The 18,203-nt window shown below is 39.7% G+C and overlaps 1 protein-coding gene across 1 annotated transcript in view; it reads left to right on the top strand.

The window, feature by feature from the left end:
- Positions 1 to 18,203, top strand: part of GAK (cyclin G associated kinase) — a 56,587-nt gene that overhangs the window by 36,244 nt on the left and 2,140 nt on the right. The window contains 7 exon segments of the mRNA XM_017735334.1: positions 711 to 1,178; positions 3,176 to 3,346; positions 10,631 to 10,765; positions 11,087 to 11,206; positions 13,769 to 13,981; positions 15,893 to 16,041; positions 17,196 to 17,372. Coding sequence (XP_017590823.1) covers positions 711 to 1,178; positions 3,176 to 3,346; positions 10,631 to 10,765; positions 11,087 to 11,206; positions 13,769 to 13,981; positions 15,893 to 16,041; positions 17,196 to 17,372 — 1,433 coding nt within the window.

Genomic DNA, 18,203 nt, shown 5'->3' with positions numbered 1-18,203 from the left:
TGCTTAAGCCTTCTTAGGCAGCAAGAGTCTCTAATTCACTAACCATGAGGAAAAGCTATTTAAAGAGTGAGCCCTGCAGAATAACAAGCGGTTGTTCTGCTTCATTTGGATAAACACCAAGTAAGGGGGTTTGGTGTTGAGTTTAACTTAAATGCTGAGCTAAATTTTTCTTTTTCTGTAGAAATCTTAACCTTTAAGGTCTGCAAGGAAGCTTTTTACTCCCACAGCCCCATGCCAGCTGAGGAACAGAGGAAACAAAGTAGACTAGCCAGTAGGGTCCAGATCAGTAAAGAGGACTAAGAAAATGTAATTTTATAGCACATGTGTGACTCCCTTTTCTGGGCGCTCCTTTGTTGGCAAAAATTACAGCAGCTGCTTATGCTTTTATTGAGTGGAGAAGCAATTACTGAGAAATCTTGTAAGCTCTGAGTGGCACAGAGATCTGAGGTGAATGTCCAAGTCAGTCTAATTTTGAAAAAATTTGTAATGCCTACTATTGTGGAGTGGCAAGTAGGGTAGTCAGCTGCTGCTTCGCCTGCCCTGTACTAACAGGTGGCAGGCAACACTTAGTTCCTTTTTCATCAATTCTTCTGTGAGTTTTGGTTAGTTAGGAATTAATTTCATATGATGTCACCATGAAAGTCTCTCTTACCCTAGTCAGAAGAATAACCCTGGTCATTTAAAGATGTTATTCTTTTTTTCTATTCAAGAAGGAAAAACTCCAGAAAGTGGAATAGAAGACAATTCATCTAAAAATGATCCTGTTCAGCTATCTGATGACAGAGAAGAGAGTGATCCTTCAGATGAGGAGTTCCCTACATTTCCAGATGAAGGAAATGCAGTAATTGTTGATGAAAAAGACTCTACTCCAGAAGGAGAGTTGCTTTTTGAAACTAGTTTTGAAGCTCCATCTGCACCGTTACAAAAATCTCTCCCTGAAGAGAATGTAGACTTGCTGGGACTAGACTCTGATATTTCAGCAGAACAGAAACAACCTATCTCAGAAATTAACTCTTCATCAAGTAATGCTGACTTGTTGAACAATCTGTTTGTGAGTAGTGTGTCACAGGTTTCAGAGCCCACTGGAGATCTTCTTGGACAAGGAACAGATTTCTTTTTCAGCAGTCAGTGTCCAGCTGCTGCTCAGGGTACGTCTTCAGCAGCAGCCATGTCTTCAGGTATGTGAGTTTTAACATCAGTACTTGTCGCCTGGGCAACACATGAATTGCTGCTTGCACTGTGCTTAGAAAATAAGTACCATGTTTCAAAAGTACTGTGAAGACGTGTCAGTCTATAGCAAGACTGTGAATAGAATAGATATTATTTCTGCATGAAGGAGAGAAATTCCTGTACATTATCCAGGCATTCTATTATGTTGCCAGTATCCTATTAACTTTAAATTCCGTAAACAGAAAAGTATAAAATTTTGAATTTAAAGGAAATTCAGTATCTTAAAGAATTCTTAGCTTTCCCATATGAATGTTATGTGCTAGATCCTTTTCTAAATCTATAACTTTCCTTGCTAAGGCATAGAATTGTCATAACTTACTGCTTTTTTGAACTTTACCTAAAGCGATGGCATTAGATGCACAGAGCTGTCTGCTTAGGTCAAATGTGTGCGTGGGATTTTTAAGTGTTAATCACATAAGACTGCTGAGCAACTGGAAATCCTGTAGATTATTGTCCAAAACAGTAGGATAATGATACTGCTAAAAGATGTTTTCTTGCTGATTTTACTGATGTTGTTGGCAGGTCAGTATCCTTAAAGAGCATGCTAGGTAGTGCTGTCTATTTGGTATTTAAACAAGATGTTTTCGTTCAGAGATTCTGTTCCTCTTACCAGTGAATATTTAGCTCTTTGTCACTTTACTGAACTTTTGGTAATAACAATTCTCTGCCTGAAGTTAATATTAAGATTTCTGGGAATATTGGTTGGTAATCTGGGAAACCATTACACGGCTTTGTTTGTTTGCACAAAGATAATTCATAGGGACTAAAAGCTTTCATCTATAGACAACTAAAAGTATTTTTTACAGAGTATTTAGATGATTTAAAATATTTACTTATTTTGAGGAATTCACTGTTGAACTTAGTTACTGTGGTCAGGGAGAAATTATTTTAATTTACCATTTTTACATAGGTAGTAATAAAGGTTCCCTTTTATAGAATTCTTTATCTTTCTTTACTCATATCCACTGCATGAAGCACCTGAGCAGTAGTCATGTATGTATCCCATTCTTGTAGTCATTGTCATTCAGTATATTTCATTGAATTGTATTGAGAGGTAAGTGCAAAAGTGAGAATATTTGGCCACTGTTACACGTTGTCTTGCACAACAGACTTGTACTTGAGCTTTTGTTTATGTGCGATGTTATAGTAAGTTTGCTTGAAATGTTGTTGAGTCCTGCACAACGTGGTTATTACCTGAGGACTTGCTGGGGTATTATAGCAGGATTATTCCTTCTCTTCAGCTTCTGAGTGAGTCTGGCAGGACTCCCTGGGCTCTTGAGGGTTCTTGACCCTAGAGGGCAGCAGAAACAGGAAGCTCTAAAGCCGTGATTCCAGCTGACTGTCACATGTTACTCCATGCTGACTATAAATACTCTTCCAGTTAGTTTTTTTCTTCATTGGAATCACTAGAGACCTGCTGCAGTCTTACTTCTATTGGTTTTCATTCTTGGGTTGACGTGCTTTCTGCCCCAGAATCGTCAATGCCTTCAAGTCTAAATGGTAGTATGAATGTTTCACTTCATATTCTTTCTAATAGTATAATAGTCCATTTTCTTAAAATCTGTTGCAAATTTGGTGTTATAGAGTACTTAACAAATGTAATTCTTCTTTGTGTATGTAGGTGATCACTCAGACTTAAGGTGTGTCTTAAATGGATGAAATTAACAATGCTGATGAATTGTATGCAGTCTTGCTGCTTGTATTTGAAGACATAGCTATTCATATTATGTATGGCTGAGATCCTTTTTGTACCAATGTGAAAGTTCATTTGTCTAGAGGAAGGAATAGGTGATTACTCTTCGCCACAAAAAGTTGTCAGAAGGCTGCTGCAGTTACTAGCATGAACTTTACTTTTTGTCTGTGCCCTCAGAGGAGTAAGGCTTTTCCAGCTTCATTTATTCTGCAATTTGTCATAAGATAATTTTGTTTTCTGCTTCTTTTTTAGCCGACCCATTTGACCCATTCACAATGTCATCAAGTTCAGAGAATCAAGCCCTGTCTGGTCCAGACCTCTTTGGGGACTTTCTTAATCCAACCTCAACATCTACAGCTAATGCAGTTCCTTCCACACAAAGTTCACTTCCACCTTCTTCCAGCTCAGATTTCTTAAATTTAGGTAAGTGTGCTTCTGTTGTTCTGTTTCTCAACAGTTTCCTCTCCTCTGTGCATTTATCTTTCAGCTTAGTGGATTAGTGTCTTAATAGATCCACTTGTGATTGCTGTTTTAATTAGCTTTGTATTCTGGAAGTGCAGATGCAAATGCACCAAGAAGCAAGTGTTTCCTGTATAATGTTATGCTATTATTTATGATGTGACAGAATTTCTAGTATTGCTAACCATATGTTAGGAGATGGAGTCTCCTCTCAATGATCTAAGAACTGAGGGTACACAAACATCTGGAAACTTACTTTATAGGTGATAGTATGCTATGTTGACTGTTCAGATTTTAAAGATTTTATGGAAACATAGGAAGAGAAGTGAGCAAGTCAAGTTATAATATAGCCAGTTGACAAAGTGCAGGCTGGGGCTAGCTAGCACCTTCCTGACCTGAATGCATTCTGGTAATATACTCACAAAGTACATTATGTAATACTCTAATCTTATTTGTTTCATTTCTCTGATATATTCTTGGCAAAGCCTTTCCCTCATGCATTTATTTTAAAATCTATTAATCTTTAAACAAAAATGTTTGTGATATGTTCAGTCTTCCCATCATTCTTTAAAGAGAAACAGACATTTGCAAAAATGGGGAGTGGTAGAGCCACTAGTGTTAGAGCTTTTTAAAATCTGACTTTGAAAGAAAGGTATGAGTTCTCTCCATAGGAATATGAGCTGTGATCAGTCTGTAAGAGCTCTTCTCTGCAGCTCTCTCATTCCTCTCTTTCTGCATAGGCCCTTCCCATGGGATACAATCTTTTAAGAACATGGGTCTCTGTAGGGTACAGTCCCTTAGGAAGAGATTGATATAGGGGTGTGGTTCTCCCAGGGACTGCAGCTTTTGCCAGGAACCTGCTGCTGCATGGGCTGCTCTCCCTGGGCTGTGGCTTCATCCAGGACATATCCACCTGTGTAGCGTCCTCCACAGGCTACAGTGTGAATATTTGTTCCCCTGTGGTGTTTCCCGTGTGTTGCAGGGCAATCCCTGCTCTTGGCATCTGGAGCACCTCCTTCCATTCCTTCTCTACCAACCTTAATGTCTGCAGGCCTGTTTCTCGCACATCTCTCCCTTCTCTTACAGCTGCTGTGCAGTATTTTTTGCTTTTTCTAGCATGTTTTCTCAAAGACATCTAGTCTGGGAGGCTCAGCTGTGGCTTGTGGTGAATCTGTTGGAGCTGGCTCTTTCCAACAGAGAAGCCCAGGCCTCTTCTCCCACAGACACCTACTTACAATGTGCAGGTAGCTAGGAATGGTGGTATCACACACATTATCCTGAATCTAGAATGATTTCTTCCCAGGGCTTATTGCATGCAGCTTTGACTTGCCCCTCCTTGTTTAGCAGTTGCTCTAGTTGACCCTGCCTCTGAGTGACGCAGTCTGAGTATTAGCTACAGATAAACTGGACAGAAAAAAATGCATTATTTGTCTGACTGACAGAAGGGCTTCTTCTTTGAAATAAAAGGCTACCCAGCTGACTGCTCTCTCTACCATATTATTAATCATTATATTCCAGCTGTGCTTGATTCTGCTGAGAAGATTCCACTTGCTGCCTCCTTTGCGATGTTTTTGTTCTATCCTGTAGATAGTAACAGCCATATGTTTGAGTTGTATAGTTGCCAGTTTTATGCCACTATTGCTGTCCCTGGGTGAGGTTACCAAACATAAATGTTTTGCTCAATAGAAGATTTTATCAATACTGATCTGTGGAGCATTATCTCCAGCAGACTCTGCACCTGGGATGGGGCAACTCTGGATGCAGACAGACTGGGGAATGAGATGCTGGAGAGGAGCACCATGGAAGGGGACCTGGGAGTCCTGGTCGATGGCAAGCTGAATGAGTCAGCAGTGCCCTGGCAGCCAGAGAGCCAACCGTGTCCTGGGGGTATCAGGCACAGCATCGACAGCTGGGCAAGGGAGGGGATTGTCCTGCTCTGCACTGGGGAAGCCTCACCTTGAGTGCTGAGGGCAGTTTTGGGTGCCACAATATAAAAAAGACATTAAGCTGTTAGAGAGTGTCCAAAGGAGGGCCATGAGGATGGTGAAGGTTCTTGAGGGGAAGCTGTATGAGGAGCAGCTGAGGTCACTTGATCTGTTGAGCTTGGAGGAGACTGAGGGGAGACCTCATTGCAGTTAAAACTTCCTTGTGAGGGGAAGAGGAGAAGCAGACACTGATCTGATCTCTGTGGTGACCAGTGACAGGACCCAAGGGAATGGCCTGAAGTTGTGTCAGAGGAGGTTTAGGTCGGATATCAGGAAAAGGTTTTTCTCCCAGAGGCTGGTTGGGCATTGGAACAGTGGGAAGTGGTCACAGCACCAGCCTGACAAGGTGCTGTAGAAGCTGTAGAAGTGTTTGGAAAACACTGTTAGGCACATGGTATGATTCTTGGGGCTGCCCTGTGCAGAGCTGGGAGCTGGACTTCATGGTCCTTGTGGTTCCCTTGCAGCTCAACATATTTTATGGTCTCAGCCAAAATTTAACTCACTTGAGAGGCAGGACCTCTGGAGATACTCTAGTTGATGTGCTTAAAGCCAGGGTCAAGTAAAGTAGGCTATTCAGGACTGTGTCCTTGCTGATTTTTAGTATTTCCAGGGCTGTAGACTCTGCAGCTGGGCAACCTATGCCAGTGTTGGAGAGATCTTAGAGGAAAGAAAGTGTTTTTTAATGGAGTTCCTTGTGGTTCAGTTTGTGCCCATTGCCTCTTGTCCTTCCACTGGGCAACACAGATAAGAGTCTGTCTCAGTCTTTTTCTGTTTATTCACATTAAGTATTTTTACACATTTATAAGAGCGTTCCCAGTTCTTTTCTCCAAGTTTAATAGTACCAGAACCCCCATATCAGAGAGGAGACAAAAAACCCTTTTATGTATTAAAGTGGGGAAAAAAATTACAGATTTCTGTTCACTAAATGTTTATCTGCAGTCTTAAGGAGAACAGCATCAATATTCAGCTGTTAATAATATTTGAGCAAGTACAGAAAAAAAAGGAATATTTTTACATCTAACTTCAATGCTTATTGTTTTGTGGTTACTCCTTCTGATTTTACTTGATAGCTTGCGCCCCATTAAGTGCGTTAGGATACCTGCTATTTTAATGTACTTTATGGGGCTTTCTGTCAACACAGGAAAAGATACTTAAAATGTACCCATTTTCTCTTCAGCCTGCTGTTTTACACTGTTTTCCCAATATTTCTCTATTGCTATGCAGTCTTTAAAAACCATATGGAAGTGGAGAAACTGGGGTAACATTTCATGCTTTTTTAAATTTATCTTTCAAATGAGAGCTTTTATCTGTGTTTAGCTGAAATGATGTATGTATTTGAGTCTTTAGCATTCTATCTGGTTGCAGTTACCAATTTAATCAAGTAAGTTAGGAATATTAAAAGTTATATTGCTTTTAATGTGAATTTGTGAGTCCTGAAAGGACAGGATCACTAGTAACTGGAGAAGAAAGGAGAAATAAGAACATGTTCTCAAATGACATATTTGGAAGAGTTGTGTTAAGTGAGCAGAAGACAGTGCAAACATGAGGTCATTAAAGGGAGAAAAAAAGTTAGTAGTAATGGCAGTGACCATTGAAAATAAGCTGCAGTAATGAGATTTGATCAATCTGTTAGAGCAGTTTTATAAGTGTCTAGAATCGAATTTTAGTGGTGGGTACGCTTTGTTAGTAAGTGATTACTAAACGGCTATAGATACCAGGAGAAAAGCTGTTTCAGTGAACACAAGTTCAAGACACAGAATTTTAACCTTGTATTTCTCAAATGTTGGCTTAAAATTTAAAATCACAGGGGTTTTAAAATGAAAGATAGTTCTTTGTGCCAGTTTGGCCAAATTTAGAAATACATCCTCTGAGAGAAGGCCCAACCCCACCAGGTTCAGGAAAAAATAAATTTTCCTCGAAGGAAAGTGAAAGAGATAAAAACTATTTATTTAACAAACACATGGGAAAGGAAAATAATGCTGAATAATAAAATCTTTCGCTGTGGGGGAAAAACCTGGGAAAGTGTTAGAGTCCTCCCTTTGGTCTCCTCGGAGCTGGGGCTTGGCCCAGGGCCAGGCTGTCTGTGCTCAGTGGAAGGCCCTCCCAATGTGTTCTGATATTGAAGCAGTCCAGCAGAAAAGAGAGAAAATCTGAAATTCCAGAGAAGGAAAAAAAAGTTCAACTCTCAGTCTCTCTCCGGAGAAAAAAGTTGAAAAATGGCCAAAAGCTGACTGGGGAGCCGCAAGCCAGGTGCTTCCTCGTTCTCCTGCTGCAGCTGGGGAAAAAAGTCGCTATCTCTGTGTGACTTTGAACAAGCTGCAAACTGCTTTGAAAAAGTTTTGCTCAGTTTTTCCTTCCCCCTCTCAGGCTCAGTTTAAAGGCATTAAAAGGCACAAAAATTAATTCCTGGGCGTAGGGCAGCGATATGGGATACACATCATAAAGTCACCCCAAGACATTCTTATACAATATCTGGTCTCTTAAGGCATTCTGTCCTGTAATAGGAAAATGTTGTGCTGTTGCTGCTAAACAGCTGTGCATTTACAAGGTAACTTAATTTTCTTTTGGATTTTTCAAGCAGCAGATCATCTTTAATGCAGGTTGAGTCAGGAATGTATTTCCCTCGAAGACAGCACAAGATCTAGGAGGTGATCAAAAGAAACCAGAGTGATCAGTGTAGTTTTTTCTTGAGCAGAAGTTAGTTTCTGTGAACTTGTGTTCTCAAACAGGCTTTAGACAAGGCTAAAAAAACTTGCATCATACTAAACCAGCCTCTTGGTTCACAGAAAATCCTGTTGTCGTCTGTGATTAAAGGATTTCCTGTAGACATGACAAGTTAAATAAAGAAAACCTTATGTGAAGTTGTGTGTAGGATATAGTAAAATGCAGGTCTCTTATTTTGGGAAGCTGGAAAGTGTGATCTGATTACCACCAACTTATTCTTGCATCTTAGCTTAGTTTGAGCAGTGTTAGTAATGAACACAGTTCTTTGCCCTGACCTCCAGTGGTTCATTGCTGTATGGCTAAGGAGTATCAATATGCATATTAAAAACTTGAAACAACCAGGTTTGGGACTGCATGCCCATGATCTTAGTTGCTTCCATTTTTGGAATACTGAGCTATAGTTCATGTTTTACCATTTCTTCAGATATGCTGCTCCTTTATCTTAATGTGTCTGTATGAACTCCAGTGTGCCAGTTATAAAAATAGGGAATCATTATGTGGTCTCATCATACCTTTTCAGAATATGTAGAAGTCAGAGAATCATGTTAATAACACTTTTTCTTGATGTTAGAATCTGACATATAATAGTGCCCAGGTTTTAGAACTAAACAGAAGATAGCATAAGAATAAAAAGTTTCCGGAGGAATAGGTTATCTGTTCAGTATATTGTACATTGCATGTTTCAGCTTTTTCTGGTAAGCGTAGTGGATGTATATGTGTTTTTACTATTAATAGTGAATTTACTGCTGTGCGTAGCAGTAGGCTACTTCCTGCTTAGTTCAGGGTGGGGGAGGTGATGAACTTGACTGCTCTTAAGCCAACTGTTATAAAACAGCTCAATTTCCACAGTATGTTCTCGATCTTTCAAATGCACTCAGCTGTAATTTAATTTATTCTTATTTCTCTCCACTTGTATTCATAATAGTTAATTTTATGTGTGGTTGTTCATTTTCTTATGCCCCTGTAAGAAGACTTTCAATAGCAGAGATTGTAGAACAAAGTAATTTCTAGTCTAAAAATCAATATTAGTATTAATTCAAGGCCTGCTAAACTTTTGGGAGTGGTATATGATACAGCAGACTTCTGAGCTGGTGAATAGGTCCTGGTTTATAGCCTGACACTGCTGTTTAGCAGATAACTGGGGTCCTGAGTATTGAGGCAAATACGTACTGTTTCTCTCGTGGTTTCAGAGGCAGGGAGATGAAGCTTGGGTGTGGAGAACGGGCTGGAAATGGTGGGTACTTCTTGCATTTTATTGTGATGTTTTCCTTCCCATGCAGCAGAGAATACTGCTGAAATACAGGCTTTCAGCAGATATTTGTGCTGTATTTGATGTGCTTCCTTTGCAGCTGTAAGATCTAATTATAAATAGTATTACTAGATTGAGGTACTGGAGGGGTATTTAATTTGCTTCTAATTATTTCCTTGATTAAGAGGATTTGATATCAATATTTACAGAATGTAAAGTTGAGAAGCTGAGACAAGTGAAAGGCTGTGATGTAGTAGTTGAAACAGTCAAACCCCCAAAATGTCATTGCTTTTTTAAGGATGGGTGGGTTAGGGTTTAGAAAGTTATGTCTGTGAAATGTCTTAGGGCACCACTAAATGTTCTGGCTTTACTGAAATAACACCTCTCACTGTAGCACTGACTGTTGTTGTAGCATTAAAGTAGGGGTTCCATTCAAGAGCTGTCCTGCTTCACTGTAAGTCTCCAAAAGCTGTGCTTAAGAACAATGCTCAGAACTGTCATGCAGCTTTGAGCGTTCCATACATAGCATATCTCATTCTGAGGATGGCTCACCTCACAGTATGTGTGAGTGTGTAAGTGGAGAATCATTTGCAAGCATCAGGGATGGCAGTTTCCAGGAGTTAGTGGCAGCACCTTGCATGCTTTTAAATACGACTTTTTCATTTAGATGTCATGGTGGGTTTGTTTTGCATGTAGAAGAGCGATTTTTATCCATGGAGCTAGAGATTCTTAACCTTTCCCCAGAAAAAAACCCATTCTTCCTGTATCCTGGTCTTCAATTCTGTGCATTTGTTTGTGTGTTACACCTAAAAGGGTCTATTAGTTGTCCAAGAGGCCCCTTTGTCACAAGAGGCTTAGGTTAGGCATACCTGCAGTTTGAACTGACCTGGCTTCACCTGTGTAGCACCCAGACTGCTGAGTGATTAAGAGCACCATTCATGAAGCACTGCTGCTTCCCGCTTATCTGCTGTGTTGTCAGAAACAGCAGCATGTGCTAGACCTGTACCTGAGCTAGTCCTTTTTGTCAGGAGACCTAAGCTGTTAAATTCAAAGCATTGCTTGTGCATGAAAATACTTTATTTATGAAGTGTGTGGGATGTTTTAAAATAGAGATGAAGGAATCCCAGTGGTAAAACCCTTCTGAGTCCTGCTTAAGACTGCACAACTGTTATCAAGAGATTTAAGCAAGCTGTGCAGCTGACAATGTGGTACCCGTTCTGTTGGAATTGGTAAAATATGTTATTGTGATGGTTTTCTTAAACATAAAAATATTTCTTTTTTCTTCTGTAGGCAATTTGACACCAGAGCCACCTAAAATATCATCATCTACAAGCCACCCAGATCTCTTAAGTGGTTGGGATTCTTGGGCAGATTCCTCAACAACCAGCAGTGTAGCATCACCACAGCTGAAGCCTGTTTGTGAAGGTATTATGAAATAAAATGTTTCCATTAGAGGAGTACTCCAGACTGGGTCAGTTTAACCACCTGAACATGTCTTCAAGCATTTCTGGTTTGTTGCTTAAAAGCTCCTTTAGTAAGGCACTCATGTAGTTTTTCAGATTTAAGTTCAAGACACAGGAATTAAATTGTTTCAGTTCTCTGTAGTAATTGTGATTCTTGTCGTGGGAAAAGATGTGAAGCAGGATGCTGGGGAGGTTTGCATGAGGCATTGTGGAGATACTACTTTTATTCTTTCCCTCAATTTCCAAACAGACCAAGTACGTGATGTGTTTTCTTATTATTCAGGCCAAGCTTTTACCACTGGAAGCCAGTCCAGTGTGTCTTCAGGTCTGTCTTTCAACCAGGCGAAATCTCAGAACTTTGATCCTTTTGCTGATCTTGCAAATCTGGGATCTGGTCTTCCAGGTGAGATCTTACTTTTTTAGACTATACTTAGTGCTTCTACTGTTTGATTTGCTTCTTGTACCAATAAATGTTACTGACAGCCTATAAAGGAAAGTTTTTCCTTTTAATTCTTAATGACCAGCTTGAGGTATTTGCTGAGAGCTGGTGAGTAACAAGAAAAGATTGAATCTTACAGATATTGTGTGAAACATCCAGAATAATATTTGAGAAGATAACTACAGCTAACAGTGATATAGAAACAGTAAAAATAAGCAATGCTTCAGAATCTAGTTGAGATGGTAAGAGAAACCAGGAGTTACTGATTCAATAAGTGAGCATGAGGTTTCTTACCTTGCATCGATTAATACTGTTCTCAAAGGATTTAAAATGAAAGCAGGATTAAGTTAGTTAAATTTGTTAGTTCCAAAGTGACAATTGTTTTCCTGTTAGTTCAGTACTTTGAATTCAGCGGACTTTCATAGCTCTGCTACTCAGATCTACCGTGTCTGTAGGATGAGCACAAAGTAAACCTCTGTGTGCACACCAGTACCAAAAGCATTATGAACATTTGTCAGTTTGCAATGGAGGGCACAAGGAGTTCTGGAAGATAAGACACATTGCAGAGTAACTCCCATTCCAGGATGTTTTATTGGCCTGAAATTCAGGAATTAGTCCTGCAGCATTCTCAAAAGGGCTGGAAAAAGGAAGGGCAGTGAAAAGAGCTGAGGTCCTTGCATTTCAGAACCTATACTACCATAACAAATGTGACCAGCTGCCCAGAATACAAGGAATGATTCAGAACAGCCTAGTGTCACTGAATTGCACAAACCTGCTCTTCCCTTAGCTTGGAGCCTGTTGCTTCCCTGTTGCCTTGGAAGTTAGTGTTGTGTATTGAATTGAGTACCAGTGGAATTCTTGTAGAAACACTAGGTAACATGCAGTGTTTGACTTCTTGTTGTTGCTTGTGCATAATCACTGCCAAAATTCTGGTGTTGAAGCAGTACCCATGAGGCTGCTTTGCAGTAAACAATTTTCAAAAATTTTCTAGTTTAATAACTCAGGTTAATACAGATCGTTAAATATACAGATAGTGTGACAGTAAAAAAGGTCAATTTATCTTTGACTTGAAGATGTAGGTATAGCCTACACTGAATCCAGTGGAAGAAATCACACTAATTTTAGCAGGACTTGGGTCAATTAATTATTCTTTCAGTTAGCTTCCAACAGGAAAAATGACTGCATTAAAAAGTAGCCAGATGTCATTGTCCTAGTTAACGTTTGCAAGCTTGAAATGAATTTTCAAGACGTCACAAGAACTGTAATTCAGTTTTGGAATACAACTGGAATGCCCACACTGTGTTGTATTTTTCATGGGAGTTTTTTGGCTTCCTCATACAAACCATTGTTCTGGAAGAAAATTTGAGAGTTCAAGCTGCTTAATTATGAATGCTATATAAACCCAAAAGAAACAGTAGTTAAAAGTAGTTAATAGTGGTAGGATACCAATAGTGCTCTGTCCTGGTTGGTGTTATCACACTCTTCCTTAGGAACGGTCTTGTATCAGAAAGTAGGAGTGTGGTGTTGAAAAGTTTCTGTGAGCAGTGAGGCATTGACTTGTCCTACAGGAAGAATTCGTTGACCTTGGAAACTGGAATAATGAACGTAGAATGCTTTGAAAAAATAAGAGAAATAGAATTTTTCAGTATGCAGGGTTATTTGCTCTGACTACTAACAAATTTTTTTCTGTAAATTTCACAAGTTATCAATGACTGAAAACTGAGTTGACTGCAATTGAGTGATTTCATGAAAAAACAGTGCATTCCTAGATGTTATTAGGTGTTGTATTGCAACACTGGGTTTTATCAGGTGTGGTATTTCAAGATACAGTATGGTATCTCGTACATGGCCCTGCGGAGACATCGTCTTGTGCAAGTTAGAACTACGAGCAGCCGCTACAAAAGAAGAGGTATCAGGAGAGCTGAAGTGTGAGCAGCCATTTTTGAAAGAGCAAGCCAAGTTTACATTGCTGTGCATACCCAGACAAGCTTGGCCTATGCCACAGCAGGGTGGTTAATGTATCTCCTGCAGGCTGCTGTGCTTTTCTTACTCATGTGCAGTATTCCTTGTCAATGCTGCTGTAGAATAATCTTCCCATCTTCCTTTGAAAGCATTCATTTGAAAATAATATCAGCCTGTTACCTTTTTTTGTAATTAGTTATTTATTGTGCACTGCATGTTACCAGAAGTATAATGAAGTGGGAGACAGAGCTACTGTCACAAGTTATCTATTGGCCTGACACATGCCTGACCCTTCAGATAAGTGTGCATGTTTTTGCTAAAACTGACAGTCAAGACCTTGAGTTGTAAGAGAAGAACTTCAGTAATGCCTCCAGCTCCTGCCATCCAAGTTACTTGTTAATGAGACTCTTAACTTCATTTTACCCACACTTTCCTGTTGTATTTTGTCTTGTATGATGGTATCGCTGTGAGCTATGTGGTTATATGTCAAGACCAAACTGTCCTACTCGTGTTAAAAGGGTGACAGGCACTGAACTGACCAACTAACTTAGTATTTATTGTTAGGTTCATCCACTGGTGGACTTCTGGGTAGTGGATTTAGTCAGAAGACTGCTCCATCTCAGAAGCTGGGAAATCAGTGGCAGAAGTCCCCGAAACTACAGAGTACTTCATGGCAGTCCCGGACTAAGTCCAGCACAGCAGCTAAGCCCAACTACACAGTAAACTTGAGTGTTATTGCAGGACGAGAAGAAAGAGGAGTCAGAGCCCCAAGCTTTGGTAAGTTTTCTGAATGCATATTACTTGTAATGTCCCATGTTGTCTTGGTTTTTGAGACAAAACTTCAGGAGGAAACACTCTGGAATGAGTGTTGCTCCCCTTTTCCTCCATCAATGAGACAAATGGGTCACAAGGAGTGAAAGTGGGATAAAGAGACCAAACTTTTTATTAACACACAAACAAAACAGGGTAGAACAGGATAAAAAAAAAGCAAGCTCAAAATACAACAAATTCTCAGAGAGGGAACAGACACCCGGGCTTGGACTGCAGGCTCCCTGGACCGGCAAGGAGGGAAGGGAGGCAGTGAGGCAAGAGGAAGGGAAGGGAAAAAAGAACAAGAAAAAAAGCCAACAGAACCTTTTCCCAGCTAGCTGGAACACAAAGGGAACCCAGAAAAACAGCACAGCGCTCCTGAGCCGTTGGGCTGAAGGTTTCCACTGCCCCCTCGGGTCCGTGGCTCTGGCCCCGGGTCCATCTTAAAGGCACAGCGTTCTTGGGCATTGAGTGGATGGTTAAGGAATAAAGCGGCTTCATAACATCACCCCAGGACACGTGTGAAGTTAGTTAGGTGTGCTGTTACCTGCAGAAGCGCTTTTAACTTCATATTTTTATTTACGTTTAAGTTGTGTCTAGTAGAAAACAGAAAAACCCTTGCCAAATTTGGTATCCTGCTTTTCCAAAGCTATCCCAGTACGTAACAGACAAGCTGAAGATGGCACAAGTGTATGCAATTTTGGGCATAAAGTCTCAAGGCTGTAGTAACTTGCCCACATGCGTAGGGGTTTTGTGTCACTGGTTTAGAGTAAATTTGATCCATCTGGGGAGGCATGATTGATAATGTTGCTTCATGTTAGCCTATTTGTGATACACAGGTAAAGGGATACAGTGTTTTTCCTATCTGAAGCTAGAAGTAGCTAGTCTTGAGAAACATTGAGATTAAAATGACTGAAAATTCTTGTGCTTGAACGAGATACAGGGACAGGACCAGTCCTTTAAGGTGTTCCAACTGAATAGGCAAACCTAGAGTTACAGGGATAGGCTTGGCCTCTTTTATATGAACTTTATTGGTAAATTTTATTTTCTGGTGGTTGGTATTAGGATTATGCCTCCCTTAAACTGGCATGTAAGTGAATAGCAGGTACTTCTTTAAGTTGAAATTATTCTGTTGATCCATATCTGGGAAGAGGTGTCAGGAGAGAGAGGCAGTGGGCATAGGCTGCAGCATGGGAAAGTCTGTAGAACAAGACAAAAAAATCAATTGGCACAATGAAATGCTGAAGAAAGATGGTGTAGTTCCTGTCCCTTGAAAACAGATGGGCCTCAGCTGAACAAGGATCTAACAAATATGCCTAGGTGTCATTGCTTTGAGTGGGGATTGGACTAGACAACATCCAGAGGCCTCTTCAAAGTTGAGTTATTCTACAGTTCTCTGAAATTTGTTGGCTCTGTAATGAATATTCATGTTGGTATTTTTTACCTTCATTATTCTGTGTAAGTTTTGACGTACTTAGGTGTTGACTACATGCTTTGAATGAGAATATCGAGTATATGGTTACTTGAAAAACTGCCACGTAGTATTTGGAACTAACTTAGAGTGGAAAAATGGAGCCATTTCCAAAATCATGGATAGTTGTGTGCTCCCTCAAATCTACTCAACTGTTTTAAAAAGGAGGGCATGCAACCATTTAGTCAGAGGTTAGCATGTGAGGTTGTCTGCTCTGCTGGACTGAAAGTTTGTTAATGATCCGTTTTATTTCTATCCTTCTTAGTTTTGTGGCATCTGTCATCACAGAAGGGTATTTATCATGGTAGTGATAAATGCCATCCAAGTGAATATAAGTGCAATATATTTCCCCTGTAAATGTATTCTCCTGTGGAACTTTCCATTTAATGTTTTTTCTCCTTTCATAGGTCAAAAGCCAAAAGTTTCAGAAAATGACTTTGAGGATCTCTTATCTAATCAAGGATTTTCAGCAAAATCTGATAAAAAGGGACCGAAGACAATTGCTGAGATGAGAAAACAAGAGATGTCTAAAGATATGGACCCCTTGAAACTCAAGGTTTGTTTAACAGTGATTTTAAGTGAAAATCTGATCTTATGCTTAGAACTGCAGATAACAGAGCAGAAGGATACAATGACTAACAGAGAAACTAATGGTCATGGTTTAGAAAAGACGGATTTAGCTGATAATACAAAAATATACATTAAAAATGAGGCATGTGGGAATAGCTGTCTTCAGGGTGACCATGTACTTTCACTTTCTGGTTAACAAGTGCTGCTGCTGTCCTAAGATATTACTAGAAGGTGCAATTCTGGAGGTAGGCTGTGTAACTAGTTTGGGAGGTGTTCCTTGCTGTTCAGATTTTTTTTGATGCTTTAGTCATTGATAACTTCACATATTAATACACTTCCTGTTTTGTGGTCTTTATGGGTGCTTTAGAAAAGTTTGTAAAAACTTCAGAGGGATGCTGAAGCTTGTTTTCAGAAAGTGTCCTTCCTGAAGAGAGAGCGCATAGCTTGTATGGGTAGCTTTTAACACAAATCACCACAGATGGAAATAAGTACAGATATGTACAGATACTCTATCACTACTGGTGATAGAGGGCAGAGATTTTCATACTATGTAAGTGTTCAATGAAAACACTGCATCCCTATATCATGGCTTGAATATTGCTGTTAAAGTCTGAAAAGTTACTCTGATTGACTTCGGGGATATCTCAAAGAACACTTCCATTTGTGCACCTCTGCAGGTTGCTTAAGTAAACATGAAATATTAATAGACTTGATCTTTTGCACAAAGCTTGTACAATAGAAGTTTTAAAATATATTTACACTTTTGTACAAATCAAGTAATACTTTCAATATGCATGCCCTGGCAGGGACAAGATGAATGTAATATCTAATTGTAACAGACGTTTTTAATTACTCCTGTCAGTTCTCTTGCCATTACATTTACAGGGGTTTGTAACATGTAACTGTCTCATTAATTTCTCTTGCGGTAACTGAATTTCTTCAATAAACTAGTTACAGTGAGCTATTCCCTAGTGGTAGATGCAAAATACCACTTTTGGGTGGCTAAGACAATTGAATGTGGGGAGTGAGTGCAGTTGGACAACTGTACTTGAGTCGTGATCATACAGTCTTGCAGAGAGTGAAGATTATATCTGTAGAGGCTGAGAATGCATTCACTTCTGTATATTCTGATTTTCCCAGATTCTTGAATGGATTGAAGGAAAGGAGAGAAATATCAGAGCATTAATATCCACTCTTCATACAGTGCTTTGGGAAGGGGAAAATAAGTGGAAACCAGTCAGCATGGCAGATTTAGTAACTCCTGAACAAGTAAAGAAGTACTACAGGAGAGCAGTGCTTGTGGTTCATCCTGATAAGGTGAGTGTGTTCCTCTGATCTTCTTTATTTTAGAAGGAATACAAACTGCTTTTATCACACCATACTGGTTACTGGCAAATGCCTTGCTTTTTGATCAGCAGCCTAGATGTTCTTCAGTTTGTTTCCAATGTCTTCTGAATCTACCTACTGCATTCAGGTAGCACAGGATTATTCTTGTCATCCTGACACAGCACGGAATTCAACAGAGAAGTATTAACAGATGAAAGATCCCACGAAGGTTGTACTGAGCACCAAAGTCAGTTATGCTGGGTTCTGACTGACAGCTGGCAGATTTCATGCTGTTTAGTGGAATCTGTTTCATTTCTGTGAGCTGATACTTCAAGTCTTTTAGAACTAATATGGAAATTCAGGGGCTGCCACAGCAAAACTGGTAGGAAAAACCTGCCAAACCTCATTTACTAAATCATTTTTATTTACAGAAGTAAACTTACTAGAATGAACAGATTATTGAATGAAAAATATGTAATGAATATTGCATTGCAGTTGTCTTTTTAAAAATACTTAATGCATCCCAATGTATCAAGGTAGCTTCTTGTTCTGGGCAGTTGCATTAGATATAAAGATAAGTATTGGATATACCTGGTTTGAATTTTCAGATTTGCATTCACTGGTGAGTAGTAGTCTAAATCCTATGTTATCTGTGAGAAATGAGACAACTCTTAGAAAGATATAAAAATTTGGGATCCTATGGCTCAATAGATGGTATGCCCCAGGAGCGCAGGGATCTGAGATCTTCTGGCTGAGACAGCACTAGACCTCAGGTAGAGAAAAAGAACTTGCAGTGCTGGGCTGACTTTTAGCTGGTCCAAA

This window comes from Corvus brachyrhynchos, unplaced genomic scaffold (assembly GCF_000691975.1).
Source record: "Corvus brachyrhynchos isolate BGI_N302 unplaced genomic scaffold, ASM69197v1 scaffold22, whole genome shotgun sequence".
Lineage (NCBI taxonomy): Eukaryota > Metazoa > Chordata > Aves > Passeriformes > Corvidae > Corvus > Corvus brachyrhynchos.
Note: the sequence above shows the minus strand (reverse complement) of the source record. Positions and strands in the feature narration are given on the sequence as shown.